At 51.6% G+C, this 27,902-nt stretch overlaps 1 protein-coding gene across 2 annotated transcripts in view; it reads right to left on the bottom strand.

The window, feature by feature from the left end:
- Window positions 1–980: 980 nt before the first annotated feature.
- The window catches only part of LOC105562285 (protein abrupt), a 54,285-nt gene continuing 27,363 nt past the window's right edge, over window positions 981–27,902 (bottom strand). For both annotated transcript variants that reach the window (XM_012013017.1, XM_012013016.1), the window contains exons 3-7: window positions 20,515–20,735; window positions 19,507–19,919; window positions 18,726–18,973; window positions 18,345–18,626; window positions 981–2,877 (exon numbers count right to left, since the gene is read on the bottom strand). In XM_012013017.1, the coding sequence (XP_011868407.1) occupies window positions 2,642–2,877; window positions 18,345–18,626; window positions 18,726–18,973; window positions 19,507–19,919; window positions 20,515–20,735 (1,400 nt within the window). In that variant the 3' untranslated portion in view covers window positions 981–2,641. The remainder of the gene's footprint in view (window positions 2,878–18,344; window positions 18,627–18,725; window positions 18,974–19,506; window positions 19,920–20,514; window positions 20,736–27,902) is intronic.

Below are 27,902 nucleotides of genomic sequence, written 5' to 3'. Positions count from 1 at the left end.
CTCTCTCTCTCTCTCTCTCTCTCCCTCCCTCCCGCAAATCATCTCGCGCGCGCACTCACGGCTGCTCATGCACATATGTATACGCACTCGCTCGCTCTCGCGCTCACTCACTACGGCTTCACAGTTGTACACACATGTTGCTATTTCGATAATGTGCCCTCGTGACGAAGTAAACAAAAACCGGAAAGAAAACGGATACCTATTTTACGTTTACAGATAAGACATCACGTGCGCGGATCGAGGACCCCGGAGCTTTTTCACGCGGACGGGAATGATTGTGGCGGCGAAACAAGATGTAGGACATACGTGGTGCTTGACTAGCGTGTATCAATTCGTTCTGATTTACGATGCGAGCAAAGCACGCTTGAAGTTAATCTACGGTCTATGAGCTCCGAGGTCCACGATCTCGCGTCACCCTGCGAGAGGCAGGGTGGCATTGGCAGGAGAACTGCTCCGACATTAACCGGACAAAGTAGTAGTAGTAGTAGTAGTAATAGTAGTAGTAGCGGCTGTACGGAATGTACAGGTTTTATTATACTGTATAATATATCGCTATTGTGTTCCCTGTGTGTGTAATGCATTGCAAAACGATGAGGTAGTACTGTCATACTTTTGGCAGAGTTATGCGCGCGCGTGCGCGACGAGTGCTCACGTATATTTGGCATGTTGAAATGTTATTAAAGACAGGAAAGCAAGAGAACAAAGTAGAAAAAGAGAAAGTGGAAATTAAACGAAAAGAAAATGGAGGAACGGAAAAATAAACTCTCTTTTCGGCTTCTATCTCTCCCGTGCACTATTATAACCCCAGCTCGCGCACGTCGCGCTTTAAATACTAAATATTTCTCTATATCGTCTCTATTGTCTCTGATAACTTACGGTAGGCGGATATCGTTGTGAGAATAATATGTTTGAAACCTTTCTGCGAAATAAAAAGAAACAAACGAAAGTGGGAGAACAAGTAAAACGGAAGAAAAAGAAAATAAGGCAGATTTATCTGTATAAAGTGTAAATACTGTAACAAGTAATATCGTGGGTGCCATCCTGACTAGGAGTATATCTCTATATATCTATACATATAGGTAATGTGTAATATAAATCTATTGCATTGATCACATCTCATACAACCGGGATAGCAACTATTTCGCGCGTAATCGCGCGCACTGTTTAAAATCGCACGATGTGCGATCGATGGCTATACTCTATATTCACGGTACGCGACTATTGCTCCGGACAAAAGTCCGCATTTTAAACATTGTAAACAGGTAACAAAGTGGTAGTGATCGTTTCGCCGCGAGGCGCCGCAGCCGCCGCGGCAAACTTCCGTGGCGAATGCGTTTTGTTTTCTACGTATATATATTTTTTTTTCCAATTTCTCCCCCCCCCCCCCAGAAAAATCAACGTCGACATAGTGTAACGGTGTATGAACGCGATTATTGCTCGGTCGACCTCACTTCCACCACGTGCGCGCATTCGCCAAGAGGTATCTTCGCGCGAGCGGCTGCGCGGCTCCTACGCGGCTAAATCGCACGACAGTCGTCCGCCCTAGAATCGCAGTAATCTCGTAAACGTTATATAAAATCGTAACTGTATAAAAGGTGTGTACTACGTCGGGTGTTGTCTCGGCGCGATTCACGGAGATATGTGGGTCTCGCCGCGTATTAATCGTACAGTAGTCGAGTGCGTGTTCGTACGCGAAGTCGTACGAAAAAGGCGGAACTGAAAAATTGACTCGTGTGACTTTACTCCAGAGTAGAAAAAAGCGTCTTGTCTTTGGCACTGGTGCGCGCGTAACGGAACGTGTTTTCTTTTTTTTCTTGAAATAGGTACCGCCCGCCGGAGCGATCCTATAGGCTCGACCTCTCGATAAGCGATAAGTAGTACCAGAAACAGGTAAACCGGTTAACGGCGTTAACGATTAAAATGCGACGGCGAGTAATCCGATCTATGGTAATGTCGTAACTATCAAAAAGGTAGCGCTTTCTCCTGGCGCTGTTTCGTGCCACGATTCTAAGTTTACCTGAGTTTTGCCTTGGTTCTCTCGTCGCAGTCGCCTGCGCTATAACGGCCCTGCGTGTACGTGTTTATGCGCCGTTCGCCGCTCTCAGCTCGTTACCTTCATCCGCTATTTCTCTTTCTCTCTCCCTCTCTCTCTCTCTCTCTCTCTCTCTCTTGCCTCGTTTAAAAAGCTCCTAGTTAATAATCCTTACTTGACCGTTGCACTTTCATTGACTAGCTTTGTGATTCGCAGCGTTTTCGCGAGCGTGTATTTCCGAGGCGCCGTGCGCATCGTTGTTCCGTGCCTCTTCCATGTCTCCTCCACGTGTCTCTTGCTCCGTATCTTCAGGGTCGGCGCCCCTCGTTACGATATATCTCCGACGAACTCCCAGGCGCGCACGCGGAGAGATTGTCCACGCGACGAGGAACCGGGACAGCGTCCGCTGACGACGACGAAGGGAAAACGAAGGTACCTAACTGCAGCCTCTCCTCTGCTCTCGTCTCGTGCGCTCTAACCGCGGTCCAGTCTCGCGGCCGGCTCCGGCGAGGTGGCCACCGGGATCGTTGTCCCCGGTACCACCGCGCGCGGGCCGCGACGGCGACCGCGGTGGCGACGGCGAGGATGACAGCGACGCCGAAGACATTGTTACTGGGGCACAATGTCCGAGACCGGATAGTTGGACTGCTGGTTGGCCTTCTGCTTCAGATGCTCGGCCTTGTGCTCCCGCGCGACGTGCCGTCTGACGGTGTTGTTCCTGGTGAACGTTCGCGTGCAGTACGGACACGGCACCCGGATGCCCTGGTGACGTTGTCGTACGTGAGCGCGAAGGTTCGTCTCGTAGCCGTATAGTCTCTCGCATAAGGGACACTTCAATTTCGTACCTGGAAGATAGAGAGAAACCTTTCTTTAAAACCCTTATCCGTTAAATTACATCTGCACTTATTTTTTACATTTGCCTCACTTGGCGCAAAGTCGTTGCGAAAAGAAAAATATTTGCTATTGAATTCGGACGTTGGAAACCTACTATCTCATAATAGAGAACATTCCTCTATTCATAGACGCGCGAAGATTCCCGGAACCGTCTCAAGCGCGATGTACAGACTAGTATTACACAAAGGACCTGGCATGAAGAAAAATCTTTTTTTTTCCCCTCAAGCGGAGTTAACATTTTTCTACGATTGCTCGACTTAATTGACACGTAAGCCTATGAATTAATCGTTCTGCGTATAAGCGCGCGTGTAATGCCACGGCGAAACCTTCGTGGAAAGAAGCGTGAATGCAGATTGCGCAACCCAGCTTCTCCTTCGCCCTCTCTTTCTCTCCCTTTCTCTCTCATTCACACACACGCTCGCGCGCGCAACACACGCGCAGTTTTTTTTCTGTTCGCGCGCGGCCGCGCTTCGCCATTAGTCCCATCGGCGAGAAGAAAACAAAGTTTCGGCCCGGGCGGGCGATTCATGGTGAAGCATTCGGCCAATGCCTCCGAGATTGTTGGCGCGTGCAAGGCCAACCTCGGGCTCTAATACGCTTCCCATCCAGCCCGATTAACTTGCGCCCGAAGTACCATTTACGGCAACCGCCGGTTCGGCCTCCTCGCTACGTGCGAACACGCGCGGCCGATCGTAGCCGACAAACGATTTTTGTCGGGTGTAACGTTTCTAGCGCGGCCCGTACACTTCCCGTTACGCTACATCCGAAAGTTTGGCCGAAATTTTTCGGCCGCCCTCGGCCGTCGCGTGACACTCTTCTTCACGCAACGCGTAACGACGCGATTACAATAATGTATTTTTCTTATTAGATTATCTCTAAACGTCTTACTGTACTTGAGGCAGTTGAATTAGCTAATTAACCAGGTTGAAACCTAGACCAAGCTTATAGCGAACTCGGTTGCTTCCACTAGTGCGCACTGAGTGCACACTCAGGCTTGTTTACAGTCAATTCTGTCATTGGAGAATCGTCTTAAATGTTTCTCGAAATATTTCATAGCCAGTAAAATGATCTGTACAGCATCCACGCGGATCATTGTTTGGCTAAATACTCTTTGAACGTGTACTTAAGACAAAGTTAAGTACAAAAATTGACTATAAACCGGCCTCAGTGTGCACTCGGTGCGCACTAGTGCGAGCAATCGAATTCGCTATTAGTGTCGTGAGAAGCACACGCTAGAGATTCGAGAAAAAGTTCCCCGGGAGAGAAGCAGGTAATTAAATGCCGGTTCAGGTGCGACATAAATTATTTATACAAATGTGCCGTAACAGCGCGTCTTTGAGAAACCTTTCGCGCCTCAGCGGGACCATGCAAGGAACGACTTTCGCTATCCAGCGGGAAAGGCGGTGCTCAGACTCGCACAGAGCGGCACTTGTGCGACAGAAATCAAAATAACTTCGATGCCCCGTTACCGTTGAAGTAACTATAACGTTACGCGAGTTGGCCGTGACATCGGCCTCGAACTTCATCGATGTAGCAAGAAGCTCATTGTGAAGTCGGAGGGGTCGGCTCGTTGTATCAATGACATTCGCCGGCGAAACGCGCGTTGGTCTCGTCGCCCGTTAACCCAAACGAGATTTCTCTTTGTTTGAGAAATACAGCGACGTTAGCATCGTGACACCGGCGGGCCCCAAACGGCGGGGCCACGTCATTGCACACGCGCGCGCGTTTAACAATAATAATAAGTTCTAACGTAATTCTATGGTTAATCGCGGCCGATGAATTGGCCGAAATTCGCGTTTCACGAGCATAGGCCGAACGGGGGCCATTCACCAGCGGGCTGCGCGTGACGCACCGTGTCATTATCGAAATTATATAGATTAATCGGAAACAGTTCGGCGGAGGATCGAGGGAGACAGAAGAAACGGGAGACCGCCCATCGTCGAGGCCGTTCTCTCCTGAACGAAAAGGACTCATCGCGCCGCATCCTTTCAGGTGTCACGAGAGACGGCGGGGAAAAACGCGGGAAGGCCCCCGCACCCGAACGAGCCGGTCACGACGTCGTAAAAATTGTTGCGGCCACACGCAAACGCATAAGGCCCGGTTTCACCAAACGTCGCTTAACTTTAGTCTCGGTTTAATTCACGTTTGGATATAATCAACAATTTGAGTAGCTTCTTGTCGCCAGTGGTAACTTTTAAAAAATTGACCAAACTGGCAAAATTGATTCGTGAGTCTGTGGTGGCAAATTCATAATATCATATATGTCTCGGTAGTCAGTGGATTTATAATGACGTCAATTTCTAACATTTTTCAAGTAGCAACCATACGTTTGCGCATCTCGAATAAGACCAATCAGTCTTATTCGAAAATTATTGGGTCAGTCTTATCGGAAAATTTTAGAAATTGACATCATCATAAATCCACTGACTACCGAGACATAATATGATATTATAAATTTACCACCGCAGACTCATGCACCCGTTCTGTTTCGGCATAAATTAAAATGTCCAGTCAACTTTGGAATGTATTATACTTGAGAAGGACCCGGTAAAGGGGTCGAAACGTTGATTAAAATAAACAGCAATTTTGCCAGTTTGGTCCATTTTTTGAAAACATTCCCCTTGATTAATTCATGTCTGTCTCTTTCTAAAGTAACAGTTGGAAAGAGACAAAGAACGAATTAAGCTAAGCTTAGAGTTGAACAACATTGGTGAAACCGGGCCTAAATAATTGGCGACGCACGTACGGTGGTGAGAAACCGATCTTCGGAAATCTCCGCGAAATCTCGTGGCTCGCCATTCTCGGTTATCTTTGTTTATCGTTATTTTACGGTACACTTATCATCCGTTGTCACACTGATGGCGCGCCCGTGCAACGTCACGCGATTCCGCGGTATATTCGATACGCACGAAGCTGCGCTCGATGTCGACCTGACGATCGCATTCGTCGCTAAACGTGCGCCGAAAATACGGGCGAATGACGATATCAGTCGCGGCGAAAAGAAGAATAAAACAAAAAAAAACGCGCGCGCGGTTCCACAGCCGCGCGCGTGTTACGTGCGGAACCGCGCCGGCTCCTCGGCGACGGACAGCGCGCCTAAAAATAGTGGGCCGTGGCATCCTAGAAAACGTAAACGGGGCCGCGGGGCAGCGCACACGGTCTCGTGCAGCTGACTATGAAATTCACAAAGAACCCGCGCGCCGGAACAAAGGCGCGCGTACGCGCGAAGACGCCGTAAGCCGGAAGAGAGAGAAAGAGAGGAGAGCGACCGGCGACCGGGCCCCCCCGAAGGAGAGAGCGGGAGAGCGAGAGAGGGAGAGGAAACGAGCTCGGTGAGGAGGATCTTCGGTGGGAGGAGAAAGGGCAGGCGGGGACGAAGCTGCGGGGTAGATACGCCCCTGAGACATGCAGAAACGCAAAACGGTGCCGGCCAGGAAGCGGGACGAGCGCGCTTCTGGGAAAGGTACCGTGCCATCTGCGCCGCCCAAGAAATCGCCGATCCGCCGCGTCGCGCCGCGCCCGGGTCTCGTGTTTATCGATGATTGCCACACACAGCTACGTCCCCCGAGTGTATCGAGGTGCGAGCCATGCGGCGCCGAGGCTCCTCGAAGAGCGAATTCCGCTCCGCGCCGAAGACAGCGGAACCGAGGTGCGCCCCAAGAAAATGTCACCACCCGAAGGGTAGTCTCTCTCAACTTCGCGAGGCTCATCCTTCTTCCTGCTCTCCCCCCCCCCCACCCCCCCGTGGGGCACGTGTGGCGCGTTATTAAACCGTTATTATGAAGGGCTTGAACGAACGCTCCTCGGAAAATAATTAAGCGATCCAATTAGTCTCCCGAGCCCGGTTACTCGCTCGCGCCTCAAATTATCGTCACGTCCTGGGGAGAAATCCTGAGGGCCGTGAATCGATGGTTTGGAAGGATACGAAGAGGGATACGGGGCGACTCGGAGCGCGGGCCTCGGATTCTCGGAGGAATCGTGCGTGTTTGACCGAAGGGCTCGGGGAAGGAGGCGGCGGAGAAGCTGGGAAAAAGGTTCGAGAGAGAGAGAGATAGAGAGAGGGGGAGGGTGGGAGGGACAGGCGGACGGGCGGTTGAGAGGCGGCAAAATGGAAAGGTTAAGTTACGAAACGCAACGGCAGCCTCCAAGGTCTCCCCCGTCCCTCGATCCCCACACCTCGCGCTGGCCGCGACGACCTGACCCTTTTTTCCCTTTTCGGCTGAATGGATCGAACAAACGTGTAACGCGACGAGTGACTCCCTGATACACACGCAGCCCTACCGCAACGCGCAGCAACTCGCCGCAGCTTTGCTGCGATCGATCGCGCACCGCTGTCAAGCCGGTATCACCGTTATCAGCGTGCGGTCTCGTTCTCTCGGCCCTCCCGCCTTCATTTTCGGCTCCCCCGGATGCGTAAGCGCGCGACCTCGCCCGCGCCTCCGCTTGATATCTTACGCGCTGACGCGTAAGCGAGCCGGGAAAATGGAGGTCCAGAGGCGGTATCGCATAACTCGAGACAGTTAAGGGAACGCAAAATAGAAGATGACTACGATAACGATTATCTACTTTGCGGTGGCAGGTTCGACATAAGAATGAAATAGTAGGGTCCAGCCTCCGGATATGCTGTAGGATTCCATTGTGTAGAAATAGAGGTCCTGAGCGGGCCGAGTGATCCCGGTCGAGCGTCGTTCACCCTGCGGAAAGTTAAAAACGCCTCGTACGCGGAGAGAATGGGATGATGCGTGCGCGTGTGCGTACGAGCGCTGCGTAGCGCTGTGGACCTCGCCAGGCCTTGACACATTTTGTTCGGTGGCGCCAAATTGGTCGCCGCTCGGGCGAGCACTCGCTCCGAACGGGAGAGGAAGAGGCCAGAAGAGGAGGAAGAGGAGAACGGTCAGAAGAGGGGAAAAGGAGGGACAAAGGGACGGGCGAATCGGAAGGATAAGAGAGACCGCGGCGCGATAAGAGCGAGGAGGACGGCGAAGCCGACGGCGATGTTGAGGGTTAGAGAGGAAGAGAGAGAGAAGAGGCCGAGGGCCAAAATGGAGGAGAAGATAGAGGGAGGGCGAGGCGGAGGAAAATCAATGTCAGGCAACGTGCGTTGCAACCCGAAATCAAGGGAGCCCAGGCCTCCCGCGCTGTTCCCATCCCGGCTTGGCACCCGGCGGTCGATTCTGCAAGGGACGGCGGTACGGGGGTGCAAACTCTCTCCCTTTTTTTAACCCCTCGGAGACCATAGTGAACCATAACCCGCACAACGGTCCACTTGCCGGGCCTCCCCGAATCCCGATGTCCTTATGGTTGCAGATGCGTTGTACCTTCGCTTGGACATCGCCGTCTAACGGCAGCGACTTTCTTGGAATTCCAACGAGAATAAAGATCGTATTTTCCATGTATATATTCATGGGCGCGTAACGATACAGGGAACTTTGATATAATAGCGGAAGGTCTCTAATGTTGTAACTATTAAAAGTGAAGATAAAGCGTATGGCAGAAGATCGCTGGTTGAAGCACCAATTTCCATTTGCGAAATATCGAGAACGCCGAGAAAACGACGTTGCTTGGACAGGGACTTGACGAAGGTCTTCCTGACCTCGTCAGGGCCCATGAAGAGCGAGTTGGCTCGTTGAAATTCTGAAATACTTCGGCCATGTAGTCGGCGAGGCGATCCGAGCCGCCAGGACTCGGAAATAGTTAGGAATCGGAGGGAATTCGCGGAAAGGTCTCGATTATGCACCTCGGCCCATTATATATGGGTACGGTACAAAGCATGTTGATTATCAAAGTGCACGGGATTAAAACCAAGAACTCTAATTTTAGAAAATGAGCTATGGAGGAAAAAAATTTTTATGTATGCGCTTCATCCGAAGAATACTCATCTTCGCAGGAAATTTGGCTGACCGCAAGAATCTGTTTCTACTAGCGCGCGGAATAATCTGGGGACTGGATCCTTCTTGGAATCGCGGTGCGAGATGACATTGACAATATTGAGGTACAAAAGGCAGTATCCTGTTGCATATAGCTAATTGTTCACATTGACAAATTTACTTTCTAATGAGTAAATTTAACTCTCCACTTATTTCTCTCATGCTCGACGACGTTGAGAGTAACGAGAGAGTCAACTGCCAAGTATGCTGTAAAGCCAGTATACTATTACTGCGCGATCGACTGTCCCGACGCAAATACGCAATTTTCAAATTACGTCCGCCCACTCCCACGAAAGCCCTCGTCACTTCCTCGACGTTCTGAAAAAGCTGCGTGTCTCCGAACGTCTGCGTGTCCGCGATGAAAATAGTGTAGACATAATTTTCCCAGAGCGACGCGCGATTACTTTGTCACGCGTATGCACGTATACACGCTTCTCCGCTCGATGCGTAACGCGCTCCTCCGCGTTTGCGTGCGCGTCTGCGCGCGCGCGCACCCGGGCCGGCTCACGAATGCGTCCGAAGCACGCAAAATCGACGAAAGTTTTGGCGGCACGTGCACACACACACACACCGTTGCGCGCGCATGCACGCACTCACGCAGCTCCGTGCACGCACTCACGCACTCACGCACGCACGCATTCGTTATTGATTTGTACGCGCGGTAGGCCCGGCGCGAGGGACACTCGGCGCCCTACGCCACGGTATAGCGGAAGACGCGAATTCCTGAAAACGCGGGTATTCGAGGGCATTTACCGGCCCTCCCCGCGGCAACAACGCGCACATTCCGCACGTGCGTAAAGCGCTGAGAATGACTATCGTATTTCTGCACTCCTGACGTTGGTGAATTTCGCATTCTGCCGAGGGGCAGCGCCGCGCTAATAATATACGGCGGATTTTATTCCTCCGAAAATTGACCGCGGTAACGCGCTCAACGATAAAAAGGGCTAATTCTTGAATCGCATCCGGCGATCGGCGTCAGTGTTATTCGCTTTTAGTCGTACGAAAGTTTCGTGATATTGCGCAACGTATGCGCAACTGCTGTCACTTTTTATTAGACGCGTTTCAAATCACAGCCCAGTGATAAAAACGAATCGTTGGTCATGTGTTCCGGTGCAAAGAATATCGCCGCGAGGAGCGGCGTAGTTCTGCGACGAATTCGTGAGACACGCCGATGGTGGTGGTGGTGCTGCTGCTGCAGTAAATTTGCACCCACGCCTGGCCGCCCGCCCAATTTGGCGATCCACCCCCACCTTCCCCGCCACGAAAATATACGCGCCTGGGCGTCGAGCAGCTGGCGCTATCCCGCGTGCGCGTCGCAAACCTCGCGCAATGACGCAGCGCATGCGGTGCGTCGTGCAGCACGCGTGAGGCGCGTGAGCGTGCGCCGCGCGCCCAATTTCTATGCCCGTGCATCGAAACGGCGCCCGTTAGCGCGTCACGCATCGCACGAATTTCGGCGCGTCTTCCGGCGGCGAGCTCCCCGGCCGGATGTTCCGTATACTTTACGACGGGCGCGTTGCGTTTTTCAGTCGGAAGACCCGGGGCGAAAATTAATTTGCGAAAGGAGAGATTGTTGAGGCAGATAGTTAATATTTTCGAGGCCAGCGTAATGCCCGCGGTGCGTGCGCGCACACGCACGCGTGAGACCTGACCCATTCTACCGGTCCCTCGAGCTGCGGTTCCCTCTTCTCACGCACGATGCAGCAACGATAAGAGAGAGAGACGGAGAAAGGAGACGCGCGACCGGGCAGCGTTTGTCCTTTGTATAGGAAAACCTGGACCGGGAGGGAACGACGGGGAACAGAGGATATCCAGCGAAGATAGGGTTACGCATATTGTGCGTGGGCGGAGGGTAACGCCGGTTCGCAGCACGGCGCGCTCGTTGTTTTATTTGAACCCGCCGGTGCGGGGAGTATGGTAATAAAGCTCGCGGAAGGGGGCGAGGGGCGAGGCGGGGGAGGCTACAGTCCGGCTATTTTGTCCTCGTGGAAAAAAATGCGCGCCCGCGACGGCAAAAAATTCGACCCTCCGAGGGTGGGCGGGTGGTTAATGAAAATGAATGAAAAATTTATGGCCGCGACTATCGGCGTGGTTTTGTCCGCGCTTCCGCGAGTCCAGTTTCATGCGGTACAAAGCGCGACGGTACGAAGGAAAGTTGTGAGATGCATCAGGTGATTACGATTAAAAACGACGAGACGCTCGACGATGGAAAATCGCTAGGAGAGAAACAACGGTCGACACGAGCCGTGAGAAGTAGTTGTAGTCAGAGATGCAAACTGTGGGGCCGTGCATCATCAAAGTGTTGCACTCGGTGCTCACACACACAAGCGCAACACTTCGATGGTGCACGGCCTCAAAGTTTGCATCCTGACACATTATGCAAAACACTTTTACACATTTTATCGACGAATAATCGATCGATTTCCAATGTTTTATCGAAAATTGTGTTAATTATACATATGGTAGACATAATCGTTCAACGACTCGGATATGTATGCGAGCTATGAGCATAACATTATGCAAATTAGTGCCATTGTTCATGCGCGCGAGCCTAAAAGCATGAGTAAATTCTCCGCTTTAATTGAACACATCCTACGGTGCAAAGTGCGTTTTTCTCACGGCCTTCTAGACGAAAGTTTCGGACCGCTCGGTTTAAAGGCTTAAAATCGCTTATCAGTTATCGGGAAGCGTAGCGATGCTTAATTTCACGACTCGCCGTTACCCAGCGGAAGGGGCCGCCCTCGAAAATCGTTGCCCATTACCTTTGTCGTCGATTATTTTCCTAATCTAATTGACGTTAATCATTTTACGAATCGATCGTAACTACGTCGTCCCGGCCTCCCCGCGTATATAAATAATCATCGCCCGCGGCGCTTCGTTTATCAACGATACCACGTCTATCACGTACGTCATTGACGGTCATTATTCTACTCAATAATGCATATCCATATGCTCGTACGCACACATCCGCGTTACGCCGAAGCGCGGTATCGTGTTGTCCCACGAAAAAAAACAACGAGGCCTTCACCGAGAGAACGAGCGGCGTTCCCTGTTTTTCGCGTGTATGTGTCTTTTTTTTCTTCGATTGCGTTCCATGCTTCATTTATCAGTTCGCTCGTACGAGCGGGTGCTCCAATGGCCTTATCATGAATTATTTCGTGACCCGAATTCGGCATTGTGTGTGTCCCGCGGACTCTCCCTCTTTCCATCTCCCTCGCCCGTTCTCTCCGGCCTTTCTCGCTCGCTCGCTCGCTCTCTCTCTCCTTTCTATCGTATCCGGTGGTCTAACGGGTAACCAGCGAGCTATGTGTGTACGGTTCACTTGTACATGTGCGTGCGCGAGCGCGCGTGACGAAACAATACGTGCAGTCGAGGAGTTTTCGTGCCTGGCCCCACGAAAACGCTCGCCGCTCGCCGTACGTCATGCGTGTGTGGGCGACATCAAGATTGGACGTTATCACAGGCCAACCACAGATGATCGTATCTCCCACACCCCCTGCCCTCCGCCCCGCCGCCTTTTCTGCGCATCGACCTACTGAGAAGCGCGTACGTGCAATCGTTGCAATCGTTACGACATCGCTGATAAGCCCGCTTTCGCATGGCATAACTCGTCTCGATTTCCTGATTAGCTGTAATGCGCGTCTAGATATAACGCTGTTGTTCAATACAGTTGCGACATAAATTACAGAAAAATAGATACGTATATAATTTCGCTGGCGCATGTTATTGCAAATAATAAACGTTGCCACCGCAGAAGCTTATCAGCTTATATTCCACGAGGTATTATTATGCCCCACGAGTTCAGCACTCGAGTTTCTTACGAACCGTCTAATTAGCCCGCTTTCTACGAATTTCGATATTGTGTTCTTCGACCATAATCAGCCCACTGGACCCGCGTGAAGTTTACGGTTCGATACATAGAACCCGCTCTGCCATCTCTCGATAGCTATACGATAGCTATACGGACATTATTGTCGCGCGGAATGAGACACGGCTTATTTGCTGAATAAATGATCGCCGCTACGAAGGGCAGATAATAATTTCGTGCAATCTACGGAGTAATCGAACAATTTTAGGCCGTAGTTGGACAGGCGGCCTCTAATTCGGGTTACCGCGATTCTACCGCATACTACCGCCCCCGATCAATACGAACTGTATGCGAACGTGGGGATGTCTACCGTGTCGTTTACTGGCCGCACTCCTGTCAAACGATACGTCAAGTATCCGTGAACGTCGATCATAGATTTAAGCCCGCGAACGTATTCCATTGTTTCTGTCGGTGTTTTGCGCGAGCATTCAAATCCAAAGTTCGCGATTCTTCGCCGTCCACCCTTTCCGTGTCCTTGGAGGGACCGCGGCGGCTTTTGGGTAGCCTATCGGGCGAGGCACGCGTGAAACGGACATTTTCTTCTACGAAGGTAATTTGCAGCGGGTAGAACCGGCCGACTCATGCTCTTCTAACTCTCTTTCTAAAACAACGCGCCTGGCCATGACACACATAGCGGAGCCAGCCTTTCGCATCCTCTCTCGGGAACGTCCAAACAACCTAAACCCATAACTCACGAGGGATCTGCCGCCTTGTCTTCGAAGGGAACCCGCTATTTTCTCACGTCTCACGAAAATAGCTACTTTTATCGTCGCGCACAAAGGGCCGGTTGACCGGCTCGATCTGAGTTTGCATCGCGAATAAAAATGAAGATCTACGTTACGTCCAAGAGCAAAAAGCAGAGCTGTAATCATTCCGTTATTCCGTCAACGACAACGGCGCGCGCGGAATAATGTATTCACCGATACACACGGGTTGACTAATCCCCGCGTTGCGAGTTGCGGGCATAGAAATAGGACATGCATTTCATTTCACTGTTCCAAGGTCCTGACGTAACAGAGTTCGGCGTTTAATCGGCGTAGCTGCGTAGGCAGGAAAGCCGGTGCCGCGCGGTTGCACGACATTTTCGACGCATTGCCGCAACGTAACGGGCGAAAGCCTCGCATTCCTCTTGTGCAACGTTTTTCGGCGATGGAAGGTCTCGTGACGACGACAGTAGAATGCCGCGGCAAGGCTGAATTACGTCTAATCGCTTCTAAGAACCTGCCAGCCGAATGAGCGGCCTCTCTTTTAAATGGCATGTAATGGCAACTCGCGTGCATGCGAAACGGAGAGAGTGTCGAAAAATCATCCGACGTAACCATAATAATAACCGTCGATTTAATTTAAACCCGAAAGATTTTTATTAGAAATACCCTCGAAATTCCGCGAAAAGTAATTAAATGTCACAAAATTATTTGCACCCGCGATATATTTCGTGAGAAATGGTGGGAATTTAATGACGCATTTTCTGCAGTTTGGCAAACAGCTTTTCGTCAGAGCAAAAACTACCAAAGAGTATATCTCCCTCCAGATATATTGTGATTTCTATAATCCCGTACCTCCTCGCGGTCGTTGATAGTGTTTGCCTTCATCAAGCAACCCCCCTCCCCCCGTGCCTTTCGCTGGTGATGTGAAACCGTCATCCAGCCGAACGTCGTCGCAGGCACGTCGCCGCGAAGGCGCACGTGGAATTAGTACTCGGAAATGACGAATTAATGTTTAAGCGAGTCGCCGCTTGTGCTGCATGAGCTTCCTCGCCGAAGTTCGTTGCACGCCTGGATGAAACTTTTACGAGGCACGCGCACGAAATTGCAGAAGGGTTGCTAGGGGTCCTCCTACGAGGAGAATTAGAAAAAAGAGAGAGGAGGAGCGGACAGAGGGAAGGGGAGGGAGTAAAAGGAGAAATAATCGGCCGAGGGAAGGCGAGGGCAGGCGAGGGCAGGCGAGGGCAGGCGAGGGCCGGCTCGGCGACGAGACATGCACCTGTGTGTGAACCCGCACGTGTCCGATGCAACTGCACTACCCCTATCCTCCCTTCCTCCCTCGCATGAAGTTTCATTCATAATTCAGCCGGGCGAATTAGACGAGCGAGGGACGCGAGTTCTCTCGCGTGTCGTCGTCTTCGTGTCGCGAAGGGCGCAGGTAGCGAGAGAGCGGATTAAGCAACATTCGAGCATTCGACAGAACGAACCGAGCGAGAGACACGTTAGCCCCCCCCCCCCCACCCGCGATAGAACGCTTTCACTTTCCGCGTCATTTCGTACGTCGCTCAGCTATTCTTCCACCTTTTTTTTATTACCGCTCACGAGCGGTAACCGGGCACTCGCCACGTAATTGGTGCGCTATGACTACATAAATAATGAGTTGACGATGGTAGAAGCATAAATAAACGACACTATGATGTCGCGTCGCCTTTGCAAGCGTTGTAGAACGATCGAGGACTCGGGGACTGAGACGATAATGAATTTCGTTTCGAGTGAGACGTGCTATCGAACGCCACGTATCGTACGATCACGCGTGCGTGTCTCTCGCATCGAATAAATGCAACTTACTCGGTTAATGATTCTTACAGTACAGCCGTAGTAAATTTCGAAATTTCTTTTGCATGAAATGCAGGCACAAATCAATATCCTTTCCCTACTCAACGTAATACAATCGACGCGACACTGAGCCATATTGATCGTAATAGAAAGTCGGGAGGAGTAGCATTCTGGAATCTGAGAGAAAGTATTGTGGACAGTTAGAAAAAGGAAACGTAAAGGAAAAAATTAAGTATACAGTCCTACGATCGCGTGGAATGCTTTCGAAGTCTCTCCCTGTGGCTTCATTTCGATGCTGGTCTTATATAACTTTGCCGATATACGATTCGTCAGCGGCGAATGCAATCAGCGGCAAGATCAAACGTCAAACGACTTACAAAAGGAATATAGAGTAGCCTCTTTGTACTTTCTTCAAATAATCACGGTGCCAGTCCGAAAGATAATTTCAGAAGAAATTCTTATCTTCGACCGCTGAACGTTTTTCACGTTGAATCATTAATTTACATGTCTAAACAGTAATCTAGCTATGGCACGTACGAGAAGATTGAGAAGATGTCGTTTCGCGGGCACAGGGTAATAAAAAGTAACTCCGATTCGAGGCCGCTTGAGAAGGTTCCATAAAATTCAAATCCGTGGACACGGGATTTGAAATTTGGCACGTGGCACCTCGGTTCTTTCCTCGCTAAATGGCCTGCGCAATAGTGCCGCGATGTCACATAAATTCCCCGCCGAGGCGACGATCCGGACGGCGAAGCGGTTTCTAACGACTCCTTGCGAAGGATCTAACAAAAAAGTAACGCTTCAACGACGGCCGCTCGGTGAGCATAACTGTACTCCCGATAGAGTAACTCAACAATGCGGCGGTCACGATTTTTCTCATCGCGCGGCTACGGTTCTCTCGTCGCATTCCTTCGCATACGACCAGAGCTTCAAAGAGCTCTGGCTACACTTACCACGGTCACACCTACATTAGCGCAATAGAGTGTTCCCGCTTTTCAATGGAGTTCCACCCTACTTTTCTTTATAATTTGACTCTTCAGCGATTCACGTCTCTACGCGTCTCTGTGCCTTTGTTCGCGTGGTTTTCGAATAATTGAAGTGCGGCCACCAAGTCCCTTTGTCATTTCATCATGAAGCAACGATGATAATCTGATTTTTTTTTCTCTCGATACGCTCCGAGTATCTTTGAGAAGTAACGTAGCTACGAATAACGTAGCTGAAAGTGCAAAGGAGGGCTTTCGAGACGACCGCATGGACGACCCGAACTTTGGTACATTAATAAACAGCTCCTCCGCCTATCAGCGGACTTCTTTCACTCTTCCTTGAGCACGTTTAACATGCACGGATCGCCTCCCCCGTGTCCTTCCCGTTTCTTTGCCCTTTCTCCTCTGCGGGCTTAATGTCAATAACCGTTGCATTAGTTGACGCTTCGTTACTTTCTTTGCGGCGGGCGAGCGAGCGGGCGATTAAAAATGGTCGGGGTGTCATCCGCGGTGGCACACGGCCGCCGCGACGCCGACGTCGGGTCGCGTTGGTGTTGGTGGCCGGCGTCCGTCGCGCCTGTTTCACGTGGCGTCGTCGTAGCGTCACGCTCGGTGATTTGCTCGCCGGAGCAAAAGATGTTCCCAGTGGCTGCACCGTCGCCTGCATCCTCTTTGTACACTTTGTTCACACCGTGAAGGCAAGTCGTAAGGCATCACCCTGTCCCAGGGCACGGACGGGGAGGCCCGGTAAATCCACGTACGTTCACGTACGGCGTCGTCGCTCTCTCTTTCTGCACGTTAGAGCGTCGCCGAAGCGGAGACTGACGTACACGTGGACGAAAAAAGATCCACACGAAAACCATCCCGAAAACCGTCGTATTATCGGCTACGAATTCTTTGATCAGTCTGAAATCGATTTTCCTCCTCCTCCACCCCCTCCCTCTTCAAAGTCAAGAAATTGAATTGGGAAGAAAGCTTTTAATTCGTTTCCAAGCCCGTCAAAAATTTCATAAGAGGGGAACGTGGGACAGTTCGGAGAGCGTGCGCGCAGCGGGCTTGTTTTTACGATGCTCCGTTTTATCTCTCGCCGAGATGACTCGGAGAGAGAGAGAAGCGGTAGGAAAATAGTACAAGGATGAGAAGAACGCGGCAGTTACAACATCCGTGGTCAGGCCCCACGTGCAGCCGCGATGATGCAACGTCCATGCATCTTGTAACTCCGCAGCCAGAAGGCCTTCTTACCCGGCACATTGAACCAGATTAAAGCCAACGGCACACGATACTATTCTTCCTACTGGATTGCTTGCGAGAGCCAATAAGGATGCAGAGTTTTAGATCAGATTACTTCAGGCTGAATCCTGATTGGATCTCTTAAACAATCCAGTAGGAAAAATAGTATCGTGTGCCGTTGACTTAAGTCTGTCGGAGCGAGAGCGTTTATCACTGTCTGACAGAGCAACGTATCGCCCAATTACGTTTCGGCCAAGTGTCGTGACGAAAATTTAACTTTCCGAAACTGCCATGGTACGCGCGAAGCAATTTATCATTCGCATTCACGCTGTATATTTTGGCGACGAATCAAAACGCGTGCGCATATGAGGTTCAACAAACCTGCGAGGTCTTTACTCGACTCGTGCCCGTTCACTCGCAACATCCTTAATTTCACGCGTCAATAGACTTACCTATCTGTTACCCGCCAAGGTTTCGGGATCTAACGCTACTACCCGTGAACACGTCAGAATCGATGTTTCGCGCATGGTCCATTAGAGAGCTATCGCGCGGGTTGGGTAAAAGAATTTTACCGCGCGAAGCTAAGCTAAAGGCCGAATCAGACTAGCAATTGTCGACGCGGATTGGATTGGGATTGGCCACTGTCCTCTAGCCAATGAGAGCAAAGCAGTCGGCGATTTAACCGACTCTCATTGGCTGGAAGGCAATCGTCAATCGCCAATCCCAGTTCAATCCGAGTTGGTAATTGCTGATCTGATTCGGCTTTAAGACGACTCGGCCGGGTCGGATCTCCGCCGTATCAAAAGTCGCGAGCACGCCGCTCGCGTAAGTACGGTGTCTCGTGATGCAAAAACAATGAATGGCACTCACCGCCGCCGACGGTAGAGACAGTGCTGGCCTTGTGGATCTTCATGTTCCATGTAGTGGGTGGGATGGACGCGGCGGAGCTCTGATCGGAAGTCGGCGGATGAGCGGCCGGCTTCGGCATCATCGACGCCCCTTGCGGCAGATGGTCCGAATTCGGTCTGTACGAGCCCGCGTCAAACCTCCGCCCGAGAAAAATCTCGTCATCCCGCTTCGACAATCTTTCCGCCAGCTTCTCCGTTCTCTCCCGATCGGCCAGCTCCACCGGCTCCTGTTTTATTCGAAGATCTGCGAACACGGGACCAACATCTTTGTCTGCGGGACCGACCGGTGGGATCTTTCGACCGATTTTACATCTCGGCTCCATTCGTCGTAGGTTTATCTCACCTTCGGCAACGCTTTCCTTGAGATCACAGTTGCTGCGTTCCTCGGACCGCGCTCGGTCCAGCTGCTGTTCCAGTTCCGTGGGCGTGTGTGGCGCGGTGTGGGGATGCAGAGGAGCCTCGGAGGGATGGGTGAACGATTGGTAGAAGTGGTTCTCCAGCAAGAGTGGATGCGGGGCGGACGCCGGCCGAAAGGCAGCGCCGTCGCGCAATACGCTCGCTCTACCCAGCGTATCGACGTCGCTCGGCGATCTAAAAATACGCGGTCGCAGCTCACAGAATCTTATTATGCGAGAGTGAATTGGCAAGAACGCGTAACACAGCGTGAACATTTGATAAACACGTAAATTATAGCGTAATGTGAGTCCAAGAAACCCTTCATACGATAAAGCCCGGGAGATTACACGCACTTAATTCGCGCAACGTGATCGCGATTCGGCGAGAAACTAGTTCGATCGAAAGATGTAATATTCCGATCAACTGAGATGCAAATCGGGAAAAAATTGTAAAAACAGTGGTCTCGTCGAAACAATGATGTGTCCTCGTCGCGCTCTGCCGTTCACGAATTGTTGTATATCGACTAATCTCTTTAGCAAGGTCGTATCTCCATTTTACGCAACTTCTGGTTTTTGTGCTTACACGCTGATTGTGGTCCAGGAACTGCGTAAAATCGAGATACGACCTTGCGAAAGAGATCAGTCGATACATCATCGCCATCGGAACGTAGGAAGGTCGCTTGCACCGCCGTCGCGCTTCTCACGAAAGTACTTGGCGGAAGTCCTTACCTCATCAGCCTCTTCGGCGGACTCTCGTAATAGTGAGAGGTGGAGTACATGCTGGGCGCGATGTACTCCGGGATGGGCGACGGCGCCGAGGTGTCGGTCCTCTTCATGATGTTCCTGACCATGGTGGAGTCGCCCGGCTCGCTTACGTCGCTCATGTCACCGACGCCGCCACCGCCGCCCCCGTTGCCGATGGTACCACCGACGCTACCGCTGCCGATGCTATCCCCGACGCTAAGGCTACCGCCACATCCGCTTCCGCCGCCCCCGTCTCCGCCGTTACTCTCCGTCTCCCTACAGGTGCTGTTGTTGTTGTTGTTGTTGTTGTTGACGTTGTTGTTCTGCGTCCGCACAGATGTACGTGTTGTTGCGGCGTGCGCCAAGTTCTCATGCTCGCGGATCGACAAACCCTTAACCTGGATTTTTACGATGGGAATCATGGACGAGCGAATACATACCATTCTAGAAATACATTGCTAGAAAAGGCCAGGAGGGGTACTTTGTCTAGATGAAAATCGGAAACAATTCTAAAACAAGTCGCCTCGTCAAACTAATGACGTTTCATCTTTGCGAATATATTGCTAAAAGAGGCAATGCGAAAATATCACGAGCGTTAAGGTAATTGGAGAGAATTACGAAGACGTTTGCCGTATTTGACAAGGTTGCATAAGTATTATGGATTATGTTAATGAACATTCCGCGCAACAGACGTCAGCGGTACTTTCTGCTCCGTGTGTATTAATCGAGCGAAATCGTGAGTTTTGCGGTAAATATTGTATTTGAAAATAATGAACCGAGGCGCGCGATACAGAGTTCAATGGCGACTGCGCGTTTTCGAGGAGAGCAGCTTGACAAATGATTTGACTCCTCTTTTACGACACACGAATGACACACGGAGACTTAGGCCTAGGCGCGTCTCAGAGCCGTGTCGGGGCGCCGCGCCACGTGTACAATTATTCGGGAGGACATTACTTGGGGTCATTATTTACGGAAAAAGAGACAGGCACGTACTTGAAGGCATTCAGCTGCCTTGAGGAAGGAGTTGAGGGATTCCTGGGACACATGTACCTCTCCACGGTACATGAATTCGAGGAGGGACGCCATATTTTGGGCACTCGTCCCATCGAGAATAACGATCAATCCCGCGGGAGAAGGCGGCATTCCTTCGAAGAGCTCCTGAAAATGCTTGCTGCATGCTGCGAGGATTAACTTGTGCGCCTTGAACGTAACTCCTGAAACACAAACAGGATGCACCACCTTCAGTCTTCGCTCGATCTTCACATGACGTAGAAACTAGTACAGAAACGTACTGCTGTCAAGAGAAAACGTTCACAAACGTTTTCATATAACTTTTTAAATGTACGTCGCAGAGAAAATGCGCTCGGATACCGGAGCTGCGCGCTTCTACTCCGCATCGTCGCGCAAGAGTCTATCGGCGTCGCGAGATTAGCAGGCCCGAGAAGCTTCTGGTGCACGCGCAAGACGCCCGGGCCTCTCCTTTCTCACGGCTTACAATTGTAAACGGGCACCATCGCGCAGCGGACGGAGCGCGGGAATTTCAGCATGTAAAGGAAGCCGGTGACCGACGAACCCTTTTTTTTCAACCGGCCCACCATTTCCCACTCTACGACATAAAGGAACCGAGGCTAGCGCGCCTGACGTCGATGCCCTTTCTCGCAGCCCGCTGCGTATGTAGGTCATCTTCGGACACGATCTTCCGTAATTCGTAATTCACGCGCGCAAGTATAATATAATGCGCGCCCGCCGGCGCGCGGGCGTGTAATATGACACGGGCGACCGTTGCATGTAAAGCGAGACATCCAGGCACGGCTGCGCATAAAGAGGAAGAAAAAGGCCGACCGAAGCCTCCGCGATGTTCGCGAAACATCCCGAAAAGTATCTTTTCAAATTCGCTGTCGCGTTTGTCTCGGATTTAAAAGCACTTTGATGCGATTTCTTCGAATCCACCTCGAGGTGGAGTTAATTTCAAGCAAAATCAACTGCGCACACGAACGTATATATTTTGTTATCGGTGCACGGAAAGAATTTTGTGTGTAAAATTTCACGTAATTGTCATAAAATTCATCAAAGCGCCACGTTGTCTGATTTTCAGGGTAAATTTTGAGAGAAAATTCTCTCCGCGTAGCTTCGCGTCACCTCTTCCCGCGCCTCGTTGCTTCGAGACGATTCCGAATCAGGTGAACGGGATGTTTCGCGGAAGAGCTTCATGCGTTTAGACGCGGTAAGGAGCCTCATCGGCAGTGCCCTCCGAACAAGGAAATCAAGTGCGAGAGGAGAAAGGAGGTAGGTGACGAGGGCACGACCAGGTGGTTCAAAGCACCTGTCTTTCCGAGTGGCTCCCGTACCGGGTACCACAAAGTGTATCCAACTCTTTGAGCTTCCTCTCAGCGCGGGATCATATTTCCGTGTACTCCCCGTTGCGCCCAATTTCAAACCTCTTATCCGACCGAATATTGGATTCGCTGCGTATCCTGTAGGAGAGCGGATTCAACGACTCTGTCGTAGCTCGCGTTCGTCCGCCGCGTTCATCGAAATACGTATATCGCGCCGTAAACTCGTCTCGCTCTAGAATAATGAGAGACGCGCCGTGTCTCTTCGCCCAACTATCGTATATACCACCGATGTTTCGAATAAGAATCGACAATCTCTGCACTATCGGGTCGCTATATATTGACAATCCCGCTGCTCACAACTTGCTCGCTACAAAATAGGCGCGTAATAGGTGTTCGGGCTAATTACATAATTATGCAACTTCTAATTCGCCATTCAAGCCAAGTTACGTGTGGGCGTTTCGCGACTATCTCGTTCTCGCCTTCTCCAGCTCTCTAAAAGTCGATCAGTGGATTATCACTGACAACAGTGAATATTCACTGATTTACAGTTATAAGTATAGCACTGCATTAACCATAATGAACTGATTGATTTTTAGAGAGAACGGTGATATCGAATTCACATTTTAATAAATTACAAGTATAGGCTACCCACATCTTGCATTAGACTCGCATTAGCCGTTTTCTATATGTTGTTTGGTGACATCGACGTCCGCAAGTGCCACGGAATTCGGATGTACCGGCACAAAATGCTGCGCAACGAGAGCGAGAGAGAGAGAGAGTCAACGAGCACGAAATGGGATTCTCCGGCTTTGCCGGGTGAGGAGCAATGAATTTCTAGTCTCGCGAGAAGCTGTCGGCAGTCAGTAGCGCGGAGATGCGCACGATTCCCTCCGTGGCCCTCCCCCGTACATCCGCAAAGTGCGCTCCGTACAACAGCCGGACGGCGGGGCGGCCCGCCGGCACACTTGTGGAAATAATGAAATATGCAGAGCTCACACCGGCGTATAGTCCCGGGACTATTAATAAATTCTGTAATGCGCCGCGTCGCGCAGAAGCAGGCCCACGAGATGCTTCTCACCATCGACGTACAGAATGGACTGGGCATTACGCGCATTACGTGCCAGCACACGCTCCGAAGCGAGAGAGAAACACAATAGGATATATCTGTCACTGTCTAACATAGGGCCGTCTCGTTGACCATCAAAAAACGGCCCTACGTTAGACAGAGAGGCAGACGTCCTACTGTGTTTCTCTCTCGCTTCGGAGCTTGCGCTCGCAAGTCGCGCGTAACGTTCGGTCCATCCTACAGGTTTGTTTTCTCTTCATGCACTGGTGAAACTAGTGCAGTAAATTAGAGTAAGACAAGGATACATTTTCTCATTCCAGCTTACTGCACTAGTTCACCAGCGCAGGAACGGAAAACAAACCTTATACGTCGATGCTTCTCACGCACATGCGTCGTCGTTCCCGTTATCGGGCCGCATGCAGAAATTGTACGCGCGACATGTCGCAAAGAGCCTCGGCGGGACGTTGCGTAACGCGGCAAGAGGCTCCGAGGACGTGTTTATGACACGCCGCGCAACGCCCGTCATCGGCTCGCCGAGCGAGCGGGAGTGCGGTTATTACTGAATGAGCGAGTAGAGATAACGCGCGAGCACACAACTCTCGGCCGCGCGTATCTATTTAGATATTGTTCGCAGGCGGGGACTATATTTGGGAAGCGAGCGGCGACGTTGTCGCAGCGAGGGGGTGTCGATTATTGGACGAGCTTGACCTGGCGACGTCGGCACGAAAGATAAAAAGGGGGGTCGCCGTTTAAAATACTCGTTATGCAATGCGCCAGGCGTTTCTACAAAAGTGACAATGGAGACTGCGTGACGGTTCAATTTATTTCGCACTTCAGCGCGTTGTCGGATCTTCTTGGAGATCCGCGCGTCATCGAAAACCGTTCCGATGTTACCATCCGCAACGTGCACGTGTCGCCTACGTTAGCCGAGGGATACGTTGCAAATATTGTCACTTCGACGGGACTCCGCAACGGCTTAATAACGAGGGAGCGAGATTGCCGGCGGCGTGACTACCATCACGAAACTTGCAAATAAAACGCGCGTAGTTACGCAACAGTGCAATGCACTCTTCGCGGGCAATCTATTCATATTCCAAGGCCAGCCGGTAGAGCTCTTTGGGAGTTAGGGTTTTCGACGGAGCCTCTTACGACGGTCATCGTTCCCCCTACTACGCAATAATAATTCGAGAGCCCCGTGTACGTGCACCGTGACCGAATGCGTGTAGTAACCACGCAACGTAGAGGTGAAGCCGGCAATTACGGGCTTGAGCTCAATGTCAATCGCGCGGCGATGTCAGCGACCGATATGCCCGAAAAGTTGCCGCGATATTTAACGAAGGACAGCCCCAGAAAAAATTTTATGCTGCAGGGGGCATCCAACCCGCCCCCTCCTGTGCCCCTAGGACAAGCTCGACGTAACAAATATAATGAACGTAACGTCGTGGAAAAGAGACGTCTAATCTTGTACAAAATGAGGATCCCCTTGGCGTCGATCGACGGCGATACTTTTCGTATCGAGAAATTCAAGATTACATTGAACGAACGTGTCAACAAGTCCTCCCGAACGATCGGAAAATCACGGGGCGCGAAGCCGGTCGTCTCCCCGGCGCGGTGCGCTCCGCATTTCGCGAGCAGATAAGACCGGTCGCGCCGATTTGATTAGAACAGAGACAAAAGTCTAATATGGAGGAAGGCGGCCAAGGGAAGGGAGCAGCGGTCAATGCCCCGTCAAGGTCGACAATGCAGAGTGTGCTAGCGAATATGTGTTCGCCGTTGTCGTATCGGCTCGATTCGGCTCGGTTCGTTTCAGCTTCGCTCGTATGAAAAATTGACAGGCCAATCGTGGGCCCGGGCTTCCTCTAGGCACGGCCACTGGCCGCGTGAGACCAAGGCCGCCTTCTTCGCACATAGCCCAAGTTCGGTGCACGGCACCGGCGAAAAGCGCGATACCGAGAGAAAAAAAAATACGAGGGGGGACCCTCCTCGGTGCGGGGGAGAGGAGATACCGCTCGCGCATACCACACGCGCATCGCGAGAACTGGCAAGAAACGACACGTGTAGAGACGACCGTGAATCTCGAGGTTGCCCCCGCGATAAATCGCGGCGAGCACGCGTGTGCGTATATGTACGACACGGCGTGCGACATATACGCGCCGACGAGCGTAGGAAGAGCGCTTGGGGGACGCGGAAAATAGACGCCCGCCTCTTTGTCCGTGAATGTTAAATCACGCGCGGCTCCTCGCCTCCCGCGTGAGCTTCGGACGCACCGCGTGCGAGCGCGCGATCTTTGTTCTACGAAAATTCACCCGAGGGCGGGTCCGATTTCCGTGAGAATCGCCGCACCGGAAGAAAGGCGAGTGAGAACGCATCCTAATTCAGTACGGCAACGACTCCTCGGTCGGAGAATAGGACCGTGGCATTCAATTAACATTAAAACGCGATAGCGAGACGTTCCTTTCTCAATTAGGGCGTTATCTTACGAAGTAATCGTCTTCCGAATGGAAGGCGAGCGCCTACCTCGCCGACTTGATTTTCGGCGACGTTGGTACCGCGGAAGATATATCCCCCCCCCCCCCCAGGAGGAGCGCATCTAATTCCGGTCTTCTTGGCCGGCTAATCTTGCCGAAGGAAACCTCCAACCCGGAAGGGGTACGTGTGGCAGGATACTCTCGGTGGTTGCCACTTTGTAAAGTGGCGTCCGAAAAGGCCAGCGGTATCCGTGGTTGGATCTGAACTCGGGTCTTTCCGTGAATTTATTTACTAAGCAGCGCACAATTCTCTGCGCCACGCTCGCCACTTCTAATTCCGGTCGTTCGTCTAATTCACGGTCATGAGCATCGCGCGCGCGCGCACGCGCGCGCACATCCGTCGCCGGAGCGTGTACATTGCACGCGGCGCGTTATTGCCGCGATACCGTTGCGCAACTCGCCGATGTCGTTGACCCATTTTCGATGTACGATCTCCCGAAGTTTGATCCAGGGGATTAATCAGCGCGCGCGCGCGCCCACCCGCGCTCTCCTTACGCGCGTAACGTATGCATATATTTCGCTTCTCACGTCGCTGTTATTGCAGAGCGTTATCGCGCGCCAAGTATCAAATTCTTCGATTCCGCCCCCTCGCGGCGCCGCCCGCGCGCCGGCCCTCTTCCGCAAAGATTAACGCAGCCAGCGAGCCTCTAATAATCTGATAAGGGCCCGCGCTGCCACGGTGCTATCGTGACGGTGTCGCGATTTCGTAACTCGGCGCTCGCCTTGTAATACTAACGAACTAGGCCTTGACGGCGCACCTTCCACGCGTTCTAACGTTGTTGACTTTCCTTGCGGATTGGCTCGAACGCGATTAGACGTCGTGACGTCGTGACGAAATACAGGCACACAGAATTTTGTGGAAGAGGCGCGCCGGTGCGAATTGCATCATAATGGCCTAACGATTAAAGCGACCGAGTATTGTGTTTTAAAAGCGAGGATACTTCGAAAACCGGTTTAGGCTGCTAAGCGCTCTCTTGCGAAGAAGAGTTCCGAGTGAAGCATGCCGGTTATTTTCGTGATAGCGGAATACCGAGTGCGATAAGATCTCGGCCGCGTGCCTTTCTTCCTCGCAACTCGCGATTTCGCCACGGTATTTTCACGGTGTTACAAAGTCCGATGATTCGCCGCGCAGTTCCGCGATCCTATGCCGAGTTCCGCGTTTAACAACGCACGGCCGGCCGACTCGCATGTTTGTAATAGAAATAGCAACGGAGAAGGCCGCACGGTTGAGCCGAGAAGATCACCGACCACCCGGCTAGAAGGCCAGCGAGAAAAGGATATGTATATCAAGTGAATGCCCGATCGGCAGTCATTAACCACTGGGATCTATATATAATATATACGTATATATAGATACTTCTCACTGCTCGTAATTCAAACTATGTCTTTTTATCTGATTGTGAAAGTTGCTAGTATCGAGTCGCGTTTCCGATAAACGTCAACTGGAGCCGACCGGTGTGCCAAACGCTTATGTAACTGGTCCTCCGTTAAACCGCGCGTCTTCGGTTAATGTTTACTCCGACGTTTCAGTATCTCTTAATCGGTCGTTCACTTGGTGCATTCACCCAACACCGCGAGAGGTGAGAGCTTTCGCGTAACGACGCAGGAACGCGAGGACGAGGACGAGGGGAGGTTGACCCCCGGCCGGGCGAAGTCAACGGCCGGCGTCCTGTTGCATCAGAGCGCGCAAGAGCTGAGCGGCTTAGCCTTGACTCCAGGAAGTGTACTTTTGCCACACGAGCGCGATGGAGTTTTGCGAGCGGCGTAGTGACGCTCGCGCGTTCGTTCACTCGCCGCTCAACTTCTCTTCCTTCTCGCCCCGGGTTATCTCCCTCGGGGCCTTCGGTCGCGCATCGTGACTCTCGAATTACTACTACACGTGCCATACCGCCCGGGCTTCGCCTTGCATTCCGCCGACGTGCGGCGACGCGTACGCGCGAATAACTTCGGCCCACGATAGAGGAGCCTCGGACCCGGCTCCGGCCCCGAGATAGCGAGATAGCTCCGAGGTCCCGCGCGAGTAGAGCGATATTAGCGAGTTCGATTATTCCGAGATGAGCTACGGGTTAACCCCGAGACTCGCGGAGATATCACAGCTCCGCTTTTCGCGTCGTTCCAGCATGCGAAGCTGTCTTTAACTTCATGTACAATTGTGTCTTGAGATACTAATGTACACATACAGGGTGTTGTGTGATACCCGCATCAACGCTTATTGTGGGATAGTGTGGACTAGAGTCGACTAGAGTAGACTAGAGTAGACTAAGTCGAAAAGTCCTGTACCACTTTGCAGGTTTTGCAATAGTTAACGAGTTATTAATTATTAAAAATCGCTGTCTTAGGCCGGCCCACTGCCCAATTCAAACGTGCAGCGGGATCGATCGATCGTTACTAGGCGCGCAGAGAGTTGTAACGATCGATTGATCTCGCCGCGCGTTTGAATTGGGCAGTGGG

The sequence above is a fragment of the Vollenhovia emeryi genome, unplaced genomic scaffold (genome assembly GCF_000949405.1).
Source record: "Vollenhovia emeryi isolate VEMERY1.0 unplaced genomic scaffold, V.emery_V1.0 DF939191.1, whole genome shotgun sequence".
Taxonomy (NCBI): Eukaryota; Metazoa; Arthropoda; class Insecta; order Hymenoptera; family Formicidae; genus Vollenhovia; species Vollenhovia emeryi.
This window is presented reverse-complemented; position numbering and strand designations above follow the sequence as displayed.